This window comes from Pelophylax lessonae (genome assembly GCF_965119305.1).
Source record: "Pelophylax lessonae genome assembly, chromosome: 1".
In the NCBI taxonomy this organism is placed as follows: Eukaryota; Metazoa; Chordata; class Amphibia; order Anura; family Ranidae; genus Pelophylax; species Pelophylax lessonae.
Window position 1 is genome coordinate 875,809,503 of NC_138768.1, and position 14,784 is coordinate 875,824,286.

The 14,784-nt window shown below is 44.2% G+C and overlaps 1 protein-coding gene across 1 annotated transcript; it reads left to right on the plus strand.

Moving 5' to 3' along the window:
* Positions 1-59: 59 nt before the first annotated feature.
* On the plus strand, positions 60-5,590 carry LOC309550427 (serine/threonine-protein kinase SBK1-like; the record flags this gene model as incomplete). Its single annotated transcript, XM_082250809.1, has 3 exons — positions 60-234; positions 3,111-3,313; positions 4,910-5,590. The coding sequence occupies 3 exons, from the start codon at positions 60-62 to the stop codon at positions 5,588-5,590; spliced, it is 1,059 nt and encodes a 352-aa protein (XP_082106935.1).
* Between the last annotated feature and the right edge of the window lie 9,194 nt (positions 5,591-14,784).

A 14,784-nucleotide genomic window follows, 5' to 3' on the forward strand; every position in this document is an offset into this window, starting at 1 on the left:
CCTCCTAATTAGAAGTCAAGAGAAACTAATCCATATTTTCTTTCTATTATGATTCCAGAATGGCTTCTAACATCCAGGAAGTGACCAAGAACTCCGCAAGGCGCGTCCTTCAACTCATCTCTAAGACCTCTGAGAACCTGAAGATGATGGAGGTTTCAGAACACTTTGACCCCATCCAAGAACTTGGGACGGGTTCCTATGGGAAGGTCCTCCTGGCCAAACACCGGAGTTCAGGTAAACTTTGTGGCCATAATTCATGTAACACTTTCTTAGTATTAGTGGTGCTTCTGAATCACATCAGATCCATCAAAAGCCATTCAATGGAACTAGCAGAACAAAACTTTAAAAAATTGCCGAATTGCCAGCCGGTAGAGGTTTTTTTTTTTTTGGTAGAAGAGACTTGTATGTTTGTTCTGCAAAAAAATGTAGAGTCTGACATCCAAGATCCAAGATCGAAGAATTTCTCATCTGTAGACAATCAGTTTGACAACTTTAACCACTTCCCACCCAAGGATGTGCCCGTACGTCCTTGGGTTTGAGTGGTTATACCGGGATGGTGCCTGCACCTACAGGCATCATACCAGTACCGGTATTTGTAGCCGGCGATTCTCTGCAAATCAGAAGTGATCTGAGTGGCTAATTAAGTACTCGATCACTTCTGACGGTGGCAGAAGGGGGTCACCTCCACCGCCTCTCCCGGGCTCTTCAGTCCCATCACAGAGGCCAGGAGCAATGCGTCCAGCGGCAATGGCTGCCTAGGACAGAGTTAGAGGAAATTGCATTGTTCCCCTCTCTCTGTAACCCTGGAAACTGGGAGTGACGAGCAGTGGCGGCTGGTGCTCCATGGGCCGGGGGGCGGCAGACTGACCACACCATACCCCCCCAGACAACACCAGCCTGCACACAGGTCGCCGGCTCACTCACCCTGGACATGTGGAGGGCAGTTGGCAGTCAGCAGTGGCGATGGCTTCCTCCTCGCTCGGTCTCCTGCGTCTTGGCAGTCAGCAGCAGTGGCAGCAGTGGCAGCGGTGGCGGCTTCCCGTTCGCTCGGTCTCCTGCGTCTCGGCAGACAGCAGCAGTGGCATCAGCGGCGGCTTCCCGTTCGCTCTGTCTTCTGCGTCTCCTCCCTCCTCCTCCTTCTCGACCAATGGCATGGCTTCTCCTTTCGGCCAATAGGGAAAAGGGTCTCAGCTTCCTGATTGGCCAGGAGGAGAATCCGTGTGACAATAGCGACAGTGACAATATTCATATTCATTCGCTATTGTCACACAACTGGGTGGGCTCAGGGAGCAGTGCTCTACGCCCCAAGTCCATCCTATTTTGAAGCCTATTAGAGCCTCTGGCTCTAATCACATGCTTCAAAAAAAACACATTGGAATCCATGCGTCCGGCGCCCTGCATGTAGATTAGGGAGCCGGATGCATGGATGGGGGGGCAGCGCCCCTGCGCCCCCGCACCCCCAATGGACGGGCTGCCCCTGGCGATGAGTATTCGTCACTTCCTGTTCCGCCTCCCACAAGCGGCCAGAGAAGAAGCTGATCGGACCGATCTCAGTTCAGTCGGCGGCATGGGGGGGCCAGAGGAAAGATTTGGGGTCTAATAGACCCCAAATCTCTAAATAAAGAGGACCTGTCACGGCCCATGCTATCACAAGGGATGTTCTTCATCCCAGGTGATAGTAATAAAGTTTGTACAAAAAGTTTAAAAAAAATAAAGAAATAAATAAATGAAATAAAAAATGTAAAGCACTTCCGTCCCAATGTACTTACGCGCAAATGCGAACACATACGTTACTCTCACACGCATATGTAAAGAGTGATCGCACCATACAAGTGAAGTATTGTCGCGAACGTCAGAGCGAGAGCAATAATTCTAGCACCAAACCTCCTGTGCAACTCCAAACTGGTAACCTGTAAAGGCATTTAAAGCGTCACCTATTGAGAATTTTAGGCACCGTGGTTTGCCTCTATTCCACAGGCAGACGCAATTTTAAAGCGTGACACGTTGGGTATCTATTTACTCAATGGAACATCATCTTTCACATTATCCAAAAAAATGGCTAGCTTTACTGTTTTGCTTTTTCTAATTCATGACTGTATTTTTGCTTTTTTAAATTACGTGAGCAAATACCGTGTGACATAAAAAAAATGCAACACACACCAGTCCCAGCCGCGGATTCGCCGCGGGATCACCCTTACGGTGCGGAGGAAGAGGTGCCCCTCCCTCCCGCCACGTCCCAACTGTTTTCCCCACTTACCGGACCTGCCGGCAGCGGGGAAAACGATCCGGTCCTGGATCCTCAGAGACGGGAAGTCAACTGAGGGCAAGATGGCCCTCACTCGACTCTATGGTCTTGGTGGCTTGGAGCGTCGTCAAACGTCGTTGCCTAGCAACCGGTTTAAAGGGCCGAATTTTTTTTTCAACAATTTTATTTTTTTCTTTTAGTGTAGTTGTGAGGTCTGAGGTCTTTTTGACCCCAAATCTCACATTAAAGAGGTCCTGTCATGCCTATTTCTACTACAAGAGATGTTTACATTCCTTGTAATAGTAATAAAAATGATCAAACTTTTTTTTAAAAAAAACTGTGTAAAAATAAAAAATAATAAATAAAATAAATAGGAAAAAAAAAATTAAAGCGCCCTGTCCCTGTTAGCTTGCGTGCAGAAGCGGACGAATACGCAAGTCCCGCCCACATATGTAAACGGTGTTCAAACCACACATGCATTATCCTTCACATTAAAGAAAAATGGGCTAACTTTACTGTGTTCTTATTTTTTAATTAAAAAAAGTGTATTTTTTCCCCAAAAAAATGCTTTTGGAAGACCGCTGCGCAAAAATATAATATAATACATTATAAAAAATATTGCAACAATCTCCATTTTATTCTCTAGGGTCTCTGCTAAAAAATATATATAATGTTTGGGGGTTCTAAGTAGTTTTCAAGCAAAAAAAAAAAAAACTGATTTTAATTTGCAAAGAACAAGTGTCAGAAATAGGCCTGGTCCTTAAGTGGATAATGGGCTTTTAGCAAGCTGCTGCATTTGGTTTGTGTTACTAATTATCTTTTCTCTCTCTCTCTCTCTCTCTCTCTCTCTCTCTCTCTCTAACAGGTCAGTTAGTGGCTGTGAAGCTGCTTAGCAAGGAAAAGGTTCCAATGGACAACTTCCTGGTGGAATATGGGGTGTCCGCCAGCCTCAGCGGCCATCCCAACATCATCAGGACCTATGAAGTTGCCTTTCATACAAGCAGAGATTATGTCTTTGTCCAGGAGGTGGCGACATCTGGAACTCTTTATTCCCTAATAAAGCCAAATGTAAGTTTGTATGAAAAAATTAAATAAATCTAATCTAAATGCAGGACGCCGGACGCATTGGATTCCAATAGGGTTTTTTTTTTTTTTTTTTTTTTGAAGCACGTGATTGCAGCCAGAGGCTCTAATAGGCTTCAAAAAAAAGGTGGGCTTGGGGCGCCCTGAGCCCACCCAGTTGTGTGACAATAGCGAATGAATATTCGCTATTCTCACATGGATCCTCCTCCTGGCCAATCAGGAAGCGACCCGTTTCCAGATTGGCCGAAAGGAGATGCCATGCCATTGGCCAAGGAGAAGGAGGAGGGAGGAGATGCAGGAGACTGAGAAGCTGCCGCTGCCTGCCTACCCTCCACATGTTCAGGGTAAGTGAGCTGGCAACCGGGGGGTGGGTATGGTATGCGGGCTGGTGTGGTCCGGAGGGGTATGGTGTGGACCGTCTGCCGCCCCGGCCCATGGAGCACCAGCCGCCACTGAACATTACTAGTTTGCATAGTTACTAAGTTACATAGTAGGTGAGGTTGAATAAAGACAATAGTCCATCCAGTTCAACCTGTGTAGGTGTGTGTGGCTGTAATCATCTCACATACCCCTCAATGTTCTGATCCTTGAGATGTACGTCCAAGAGTCTTTTGAAAGCCACCATACTTCCCGCAGAAACCACCTCTTGTGATAGGGAATTCCACAATCTTGTAGCCCTAACAGTAAAGAACCCCCCACGTTGCCTGAGGTTAAAATGCTTCTCCTCTAATCGCATTGTATGTCCTCGAGTCCTCATGCAATCCCTTCGACTGAATAGCTTTTTTTCTAAGCTGGGATCCCCATTGAGATATTTATAAATTGTTATCATGTCCCCTCTCAGGCGTCTCTTCTCCAGGGAGAATAAATCAAGCGATTGTAGACGCTCTTCATAATTAAGGTCCTCCAACCCCCTAATTAGTTTAGTTGCCCTTCTCTGGACTCTCTCCAGCTCCAACACATCCCTCTTGAGGACTGGCGACCAGAACTGGACAGAATACTCCAGATGCGGTCGGACCAGAGTTTTATAAAGTGGAAGGATTATAGTTTTATCTCTCGAATACATCCCTTTATTTATGCATGCTATATTACACTTCCAACAGCCAGCAACATAAGACCCACCCCCAGCAGCAATAGACCCTCTACCAGCAACAATAGACCCCCCCAGCAACAACAGACACCCCTGCAAAAATTGATCCCTCCAGCAACAGTTGATTCCCTAGCAGCCAGCATCAATAGAACCTCCAGCAGCCCCCCAGCACCCCTTGCCATTACATACATTTAGTGCTTGAGGTGCCGGGACTGCGTTCCCCCACATTCCCGCTAAAAAAGCCCTGATTTTAGGTATGGAACCTGCTCAGCTGTGAGGCAAGGTTAAGAACGATGGTCCTGGACCAGCAATGGTGATCATATTTGTATACCAACAGGTTTTCATTTAGGCATCTTTTTGAGTGTATTGAGCTAATATTCTAGGTCCCTGTATGATGGATAAGATAGGCTTCTTTTTTGATTACACTTTGCCATGTTGGTGTCTATATTTTGACGCGTTGATGTCTAGTGACAAATGTTTTCTTTTTTCTGCAGGTTGGTTTAAATGAAGAGACAGTAAAGCGCTGCGTTCCTCAGATAGCGAGCGCGTTGGAATACATGCATAGCAAAGGGATTGTCCACCGTGACATCAAGCTGGACAATATTCTGTTGATGGACTTTGAATGTAATATTATCAAAGTGGCAGATTTTGGACTGGCAAGGCTCCAGGGTACCGAAGCCCCATCCATGTCCTGGTTCATACCGTACACAGCTCCGGAACTGTGTAGCCTGAAAAAAGGAGATCGGTTGCTTCTACATCCGAGCATTGATATATGGGCCTTTGGTGTCTTGATATACACAGCTCTGACTGGATCATTCCCTTGGAAAGGAGCAGAGGGTCGTGACTCAATGTACAGGGACTTTGCATGGTGGCAAGTCAAAAAGGATCCAACCTTAGCACCAAATAAATGGAAGACATTCTCTCTTGAAGCCAGGCAGATGTTCTGGGACCTTTTGGCCCTCAATGCTTCTGAGAGGTGCTCAGCCACGGACATTCTAAAATATCTTCATGTGCCATGGAAAGCAGAAATGCTTTCAGAAAACCATACAAGGAGTACTGTAATACACATGGCATATGTTGTGCATTCCGGAGCTACTGCAAGTGCCGCCTTGTGTCTTCTACCTGATCATGAGACAACTTCACTTGCTATCGGAGCTGAGGTGGAAATTACATAAGTCCTTTCGACCACCTAATAATCAAGAGACAGACTTGATAAATGCACTCTGGGGAACTGTAGAAGACTCATGTCCTAGCTGAAGGTAAGAACGTAGAAATCTTAGAACACTGTTTATTATTTTGCTCACGTTATTGCTTACCTACGTTTTTTTTTTTTTAAATTATGTATCGAAGCAGTGGCGTCACTATGGGGGTGCGGTGGGTGCGGTCCGCACTGGGTGACACCCGCCAGAGGGGTGACATCGGCCCGGGATGTCTCCCCAGCTGCCTCCAGTCTTCACTTCTCACTGTATGTACGGACGGAGTACACTGAAGCCGCCCCTCCTCCTTAACCACTTAAGCCCCAGAAGATTTTACCCCCATTCCGACCAGGGTTTTTCTTGCAATTCGGCACTGCGTGAATTTAACGGACAATTACGCGGTCGTGCGACGCTGTACCTAAACGACATTGACGTCCTTTTTTTCCCACAAACAGAGCTTTCTTTTGGTGGTATTTGATCACCTGTGCGATTTTTACTTTTTGCGCTATAAACAAAAAAAGAGCGTCAATTTTACAAAAATAACAATATTTTTCAAATTTTTTTTATATGAAATTATCAAAAAAAATGTAAAAATCAAAATTTTCTAACATTTTAGGCCAATTTGTTTTATGCTACCTATGTTTGGTAAAAAAAATTGCAAAAAGCGTATTTTGATTGGTTTGCGCAAAAGTTATCGCGTTTACTAACAAAGGGAAAGATTTTTGTCATTTTTGTTGGGTTTTTTTTAACGCCTAATGGCGGCGATCTGCAATTTTTTTTTGCGGTACTGTGACATTGGGGCAGAAAGATCGGACCCTTGACTGACATTTTTGACACTTTTGGGGGTACCAGTGACATTTTTACAGTAATCAGTGCTCAGAGATGTATAGTAACTAAGTAGAACTACTTCACTACTGTACTTAAGTATGGAAAGGCGGTATCTGTACTTTCCTGGAGTAGAATTTTTTTCTCCTACTTCCACTTTTACTTCACTACATTTTTTCAATGATTTCAATACTTCTACTCCGATATTTTTTTTTTGTGCTGCATAGTTACTCTTTACTATTATAAAAATTACCACTACCAGAACAGTAGATGGCAGGTTTCATGAAGCTCAAAACATGTGTATTATCAGCGCATACGAAAATAAATGCTACTGTATGTATAAATAAATGCTGCATTTGAAATAATAAAAAACAATATGATGTTCAACCTTTTGACTTCTTTCTTTAATAACTACATAACACAGTACTTGTACTTTTACTTTCAGTACTTGAGTAGCAATTTTTTTTCAAAACTACTGGTACTTTTACTTTCAGTACTTTAGTAGCAAAATTTAAAAAAAAAACTACTTGCAATACTTAAGTACAAAAAATGTTGAATACTTTAGTACTTCTACTCAAGTCACTTTTTGATCGAGCACTTCCACTTCTATTCAAGTCACTTTTAGATTGAGCACTTGTACTTTTACTCTAGTATGGGTTTCGAGTACTTTATACAACTCTGTCAGTGCTATAAATATGCACTGTTACTGTAAAATTACACTGGCAGTGAAGGGGTTAACTTTTTTGAGAGGGAGGGGTTATATGTGTCTCAAGGGGCGTGATTCTAACTGTGATTGGCTGTGGCTTGAGGTGTAGGAACAGTGATCAACGGTCCAAAATAGTAGAACCGTATGATCACTGTTTCTACACAGGGGAGAATGACAGGCGGCTTGTTTACATTAGCCACCTGCCTTTCTCCCTCTCCACCCAACGATCGCGAGTGACCGGCGGACGATCGGGTACGCCGGTCACACGCGCGGGGGGGGTCTGTGACCGTGTGGGAGTGGGAGCGCACCTCCGGCGGCGCGCGCTTGCTCCTGAGACCCTCACAGGCTAGCGACGTAGACCTACATCGCTTTGCCTGTGAGGGGCTGACCGTAAATAGTCGTGCGGCGGTCGGCAAGCGGTTAAAGGGAGACAGGTTAGTGTAGTGTGCTTTCAGTATCATACTTTTCTATTGATACTTTTTCAGTGTCCTGCAGTATCTGTAGTATAAGCCGACCGGCATTCACCGCAATATAAACAGACCCAACAGTTCTTTTGCTTTTTTTAATTTTGGGGTGTTTCTTAGCATTGTTTTTTTTTTCCATTAAGCCAAAAAAAAGTTTTTAGTTTGGTTTGATGTTTTTTTGGGGTGGGTGTTATATTTTGTTTGCTTGATTTTCTTGTAGTTTTTAGCTTTATTTTATTTTGTTAGAGTAATTTATTTATTTAAAATATATTTTTTTAAGGGGACAACAGCAGCATTAGGGAATAGGGATGAGACAAATTGCCCTGCCCTGTTCAAGCAGGGTTTGGAGAACGTCAAAGAAGACCGGATGGTGAACCAGCTGAATCTGCCAAATCAAAATGTCCATTTTCTGGGCCAATAGGCAAAGCAATAAAAAATAAATAAAAATAAAACAGCACGGGGGAAACTGTCCTGGGGACCTTTCACAAGTTTAACATTTAAAAAAAATCAATTTAATCAAGAGCAGTAATTTTATTTTATTTTATTATTTTTTTAGCACTGACATTTACAAGGACATTTTTTTTAAATTGATGGAAAATGCCATCAATGCAAAGGTTTGCAGAGCCCTCCAAAGGTCCCCCGAAATATTATCCTCTTCCAATACCTATCCTCTCTATTCTCACTCTTTCATCTCCATTCTCATTTTTCCATCTCCATTGTCACTTCTCCATCTCCATTCTCACTTCTCCATCTCCATTATCACTCCTCCCTCTCCATTCCCACTTCTCCATCTCCATTGCCACTTTTCCATCTCCATTCCCACTTCTCCATCTCCATTCCCAATTTTCCATCTCCATTCTCACTTCTTCATCTCCATTCCCACTTCTCCATCTCCATTCTCACTTCTCCATCTCCATTCCCACTTTTCCATGTCCATTCTCACTTCTCCATCTCCATTCCCACTTCTCCATCTCCATTCTCCCTCCCCCATCTCAATTCTCACTCCTCCATCTCCATTCTCACCTTTCCATCTCCATTCTCACTCCTCATATACATTCTCATTTCTCAATCTTCATTCTCAATCCTCATCTCCATTCTCACTTCTCCCTCTCCATTCTCACTTCTCTATCTCCATTCTCACGCCTCCATCTCCATTCTCACTCCTCCATCTTCATTCTCACTTCTCCATCTCCATTCCCACTTCTCCATTCTCACTCCTCCATCTCCATTCTCACTCTTTCATCTCCATTCTCACTCTTTCATCTCCATTCTCACTCCTCATATCCATTCTCATTTTTCCATCTCCATTGTCACTTCTCCATCTCCATTCTCACTTCTCCATCTCCATTCTCACTCCTCCATCTCCATTATCACTCCTCCCTCTCCATTCCCACTTCTCCATCTCCATTGCCACTTTTCCATCTCCATTCCCACTTTTCCATCTCCATTCCCACTTCTCCATCTCCATTCCCACTTTTCCATCTCCATTCCCACTTCTCCATCTCCATTCCCAATTTTCCATCTCCATTCTCACTCCTCATATCCATTCTCACTCCTCATATCCATTCTCACTCCTCATATCCATTCTCATTTTTCCATCTCCATTGTCACTTCTCCATCTCCATTGTCACTTCCCCATCTCCATTATCACCCCTCCATCTCCATTCCCACTTCTCCATCTCCATTCCCACTTCTCCATTCTCACTTCTCCATCTCCATTATCACTTCTCCATCTCCATTCCCACTTTTCCATGTCCATTCTCACTTCTCCATCTCCATTCCCACTTTTCCATGTCCATTCTCACTTCTCCATCTCCATTCCCACTTCTCCATCTCCATTCTCCCTCCCCCATCTCAATTCTCACTCCTCCATCTCCATTCTCACTTTTCCATCTCCATTCTCACTCCTCATATACATTCTCATTTCTCCATCTTCATTCTCAATCCTCATCTGCATTCTCACTTCTCCCTCTCCATTCTCACTTCTCCCTCTCCATTCTCACTTCTCTATCTCCATTCTCACGCCTCCATCTCCATTCTCACTCCTCCATCTTCATTCTCACTTCTCCATCTCCATTCCCACTTCTCCATTCTCACTCCTCCATCTCCATTCTCACTCCTCCATCTTCATTCTCACTTTTCCATCTCCATTCTCACTCCTCCATCTCCATTCTCACTCCTCCATCTCCATTATCAATCCTCCAACACCATTCTCACTCCTCCATCTCCATTCTCACTCCTCCATCTCCATTCCCACTCTCCTTCATCCTCACTCCTTGTCATGTAAAGGTGTGCCTTACAACGGTGGGATTTACTTTATTATACCTTGATATATCTTTGTGCTGTATGTCGTTGAAATGATTACTAGTGGTTTTATGCACGGATAACTTTCTAAGAGAGTTACTGAAGTTAACCTCTGATCTTACTTCTTTTTTTTTTTTTAAATGCATCTGAGTGTCGCAACCCGGGACCACAGACATCGGTGCCAAGTCTTAAGACATTTCATCATGAATGTAGAAATAAAGAATATATTCAGACAACGAGAAATTCCAGCAAAAGACCCAGAAGCCATCAACCATTACCACTGATCATCACCACCACCTGATTAGTGTCACCTGCATCTTATCAATCATCACAAACATCTGACTGATGACCAAAGACTGAATTCCTTGCATCTTTTCTGTTTTATATACTTATGTCACATCTGTAATAAATTGAGACCATTCCATCATAAATTTGGTATTTTGTCTGATCGCCCATACTCCAGTATGTGTCTTCCAATTATGCCTCACTGGCCGACTTCGTAAAATCCAAAACACTCCTCCTCCACCTTCATTCTACTTCTCCTCCTCCATTCTGCCTTCCCCTCCTCCTCTCATTTCTTCTCCTCCTTCTCCTCCATTCTCATTTGTTCTCCTCCTCCATTCTCATTTTTTCTCCTTCTTCTCCATTCTCAATTATTTTCCACCTCTATTCTCACTCCACCGCCTCCTTTCTCAGTCCTACTGTCTTCTCAGTCCTCTCTATTTTCAGTCCCCTTCAATCTTACTCCTCTACTTCTTCCATCTTTATTCTCATTACTTCTTGTCCTCACTCTCCATTCTCATTCTTCCTCTTCCTCCTCCATCTCCTTTATCATTCCTCCCTCTTCATTCTCATTCTTCCACCATCCCCATTCTCTCTTCTCATTCCTCCTCCATCTCCACTCTCACTCCTCCTCCTCAATCACTATTCTTACTCCTCCTTTATTTATATTCTTACCTCTACTTTATCTCCATTCTCACTCTTCCCCCTCCATCTCCATCCTTACTCCTCCTACAATACCTCCATGTCCCCCTCCCATATTTCTATTCCCACTCCTTCTCCTCCATCTCCATTCTAACTCCTTGTTCATCTCCATTATCTTTCCTCCAGCATTTTCACTCCTCCATCTTCTCCAAGATGGATTTCACTACTTCTACTTCATCTTCATTCTCTCTCCTCATTCATCTCTATTTACACTCTTCACCCTCCATCTCTATTTTCACCCCTGATCTTCCTCCATCTCCATTCTTCCTACTACTCCTCCATCTCCATTCACAATCCTTCATCTTCATTCACACTCCTCCTCTTCCTCACTTGATTCCTGGTCTAACAGTCCATCATTGGTCACTCCTCCTCCTCAATCACTATTCTTACTCCTCCTTTATTTATATTCTTACTTCTACTTTATCCCCATTCTCTCTCTTCCTCCTCCATCTCCATCCTTACTCCTCCTACAATACCTCCATGTCCTCCTCCCCTATCTCTATTCCCACTCCTTCTCCTCCATCTCCATTCTAACTCCTTCTTCATCTCCATTCTCTTTCCTCCACCATTTTCACTCCTCCATCTTTTCCAAGATCATTTTCACTACTTCTACTTCATCATCATTCTCTCTCCTCATTCATCTCTATTCACACTCTTCCCCCTCCATCTCTATTTTCACCCCTGATCTTCCTCCATCTCCATTCTTCCTACTACTCCTCCATCTCCATTCACACTCCTTCATCTTCATTAACACTCCTCCTCTTCCTCACTTGATTCCTGGTCTTACAGTCCATCATTGGTATACTTGCGTTACGTATATAGATGATATAGTCATGATATAGAGGGGTTACGAACTGGCCCTAAAAACATCCTGGGTTACCCAATCAATAACATTTTTAGGTTGATATATCACGTTCACCAATCTTCAATTACATTTTTTGACATAGGGATATACACTATATTACCAAAAGTATTGGGACACCTGCCAATATAAGGACATGAGCTTTAATGGCATCCCAGTCTTAGTCTGTAGGGCTCAATATTGAGTTGGCCCACCCCTTGCAGCTATAAAAGCTTAATTTCTTCTGAGAAGGCTGTCCACAAGGTTTAGGAGTGTGTCTATGGGAATGTTTAACCATTCATCCAGAAGTGCATTTGTGAGGTCAGGTACTGATATGGACGAGAAGGCCTGGCTCGCAGTCTCCGCTCTAATTCATCCCAAAGGTTTTCTATTGTGTTGAGGTCAGGACTCTGTGCAGGCTGCCTTCTCCAGAGCATCCACTTGACCATTGGATCTGTAGACACCAAAGATTCAATCATTTTAGACAATAAAAGGCACGCAGGTGAGAAGAAGACAAGGCAAGGAGTAGTCGAGATCCAGAGACAAAGCAATGGTCCTCTTGATTATATCGAACTGAGTCCCCAGCCACACAAGAGACTGAGTTTGCTCCAGGTGTCTCTTTTCCAGAATCACCTAGCAGACGAATTTGAGGAGCATTGAAATACCTGAGCTCGGGGCACCAGCTGCTGCCCTCTGTCTTGGGACAGTAGGAGAAGGACATCCAAGTAACTATGCAGGTGTATGCTCCTTACTTTGATAAAGACTATAACAACCAATAAGATCCTGAAAACACACATTGTCACGATTACTGGGTCAGGCTCAGAGTCCAGTCGCAGGAAGCAGCAGCACAACCGTGGTCAACAAGCAGGGTCTGGTACACAAGAGATCAGCCGGAGTGAGGGAGCAAGCAGAAGAGTAGTCGTAGTCTTTAGCCAAAGGTCGGTACACAAGCAGTGAAGAGCAAATGGCAGCAGGCAGAGGCGTAGTCCTGGAACGTAGCTGGAGGTCGGTACACAAGTGGAAGATTCAGGAGGATGAAGCACACAAAGCTAGATCTTGGCAAAGCACAATAATCTGGCATCAGGAAGTTTCCAGATCAGGCTTAAATAGGAAGTACAAAGGAGTGGCCAAAGGTTCAGAGTTCACAGGAGGCTGGGCAAGGAACTAGGCAGGAAACTGGACAAGGTCTAGGTCACCACATAGATCTAGTATGCATAGATATCAGCTGATGGATAGCTCAGCAAGAAGAAGCACTGTCAGAAGCAACTGAGGACCTGGGTTCGAATCTGGGCCCTGACAGTATGCCCCTCCTTCTAGGATGACCACAGGGCATCTCAGGACCAGGCTTAAGCGGAAACCTTTGATGGAACTCCCGAACCAGTCTAGGAGCATGGACATGCTCAGCAGGTTCCCAAGAATTTTCTTCAGGTCCGTATCCTTCCCATTTCACCAGGTACTGCAACTTGTTCCTGTGGATCCTGGAGTCAATTATTCCTTCTACAATAAATTCCTCTTCACCCTCAACAACCACAGGCAGGGGAGGAGGAAGGACTCTCCCAGGGAAGGAATTTTCATGGAAAGGTTTAAGTAAAGAAACATGAAAAACAGGATGGACTCTCATACTGTCAGGAAGTTTCAAGCGGAAAGTAACTGCATTAACTTGTGCCAAGATTTGAAAAGGTCCTATATACTTTGGCCCCAACTTAACAGATGGTACCTGAGTCCTGAGATTCTTTGTGGATAACCAGACCTTGTCTCCAACACGGAAAGACGGTATTTCTCTTCGACGTCTATCAGATGCTTTCTTGTAAGCCTCCTGTGCCACCTTCAATGTTTCAAGCAATTTTCTTCGAGTTTCCTGTAAAAGAGATAACCTCTCATTAACAGCAGGAATTGGTGTAGCAATAGGGAGGTCAGGAATGCAAACTGGATGGTACCCTGTATTCACATAAAAAGGACTAAGAGATGTGGAGCTGTGCTTAGAATTATTGTAGGAAAATTCTGCTGTTGGCAGATAATCTACCCAATCATCCTGCAAATAGCTAACAAAACAGCGAAGATATTGTTCCAAAGTCTGATTTGTTCTTTCTGTTTGGCCATTGGATTGCGGATGAAATGCAGAGGAAAGATTGACTGTGACACCCAGGGACATGCAGAAACTTCTCCAGAATTTGGAAGTAAATTGAACCCCCCTATCTGAGACCACATCATCCGGGATCCCATGTAGTTTAAATACTTCCCGGATCATTAATTCAGCAGTTAGTTCCGCATTGGGTACCCCCTTAGTTGGGATGAAGTGAGCCATCTTGGTGAAGCGGTCGACCACTACCAAGATGGTGGTCATTTCCTTCGAAGGAGGGAGTTCAACCACAAAATCCATAGAGATTGATCCCCAAGGCCTTGATGGAATTGGAAGAGGTTGAAGCAGTCCGACAGGGGAAGATCGGGGTGTCTTATGACGTGCACAAGTTGGGCAAGAAGCAACATAGTTCTTAACATCTTTCTTGTAACTAGGCCACCAGAATGAACGAGACAACAGTTCAGCAGTTTTAAAGGCCCCAAAATGTCCTGCAAGCTTAGAGTCATGAACCAGTCTGAGGACTTCTAGCCGCGCACTTTGAGGGACATAGAGGCAATGGTTCTGAATCCAAAAGCCATTCCTGAAGGTGAGACTCAGGTCCTTGGGTGGATGTTTAAGGAGGGGATCAGAAGAGTAGCCATCTTTAAGCAAGGTCAAAAATTCTTTGGGATTAGTGGCTCCTAAAAAGTTCTTTTGAGAAAGAATGGTGCAGTCAGAGTTGCTTTCTTGAGGGGATTCAGACAAACTCCGTGACAGGGCATCAGCCTTGCCATTTCTTGAGCCAGGTCTATAAGAAACAATGAAATTAAACCTGGAGAAGAATAAAGACCAGCGTGCTTGTCGGGAGGACAGTATCTTTACAGAACGGATGAACTCTAAGTTCCGATGATCGGTAAGAACTGTCACTAAATGCTCAGCCCCTTCCAACAGATGCCTCCATTCAGAGAAAGCTTCCTTTATCGCCAGCAG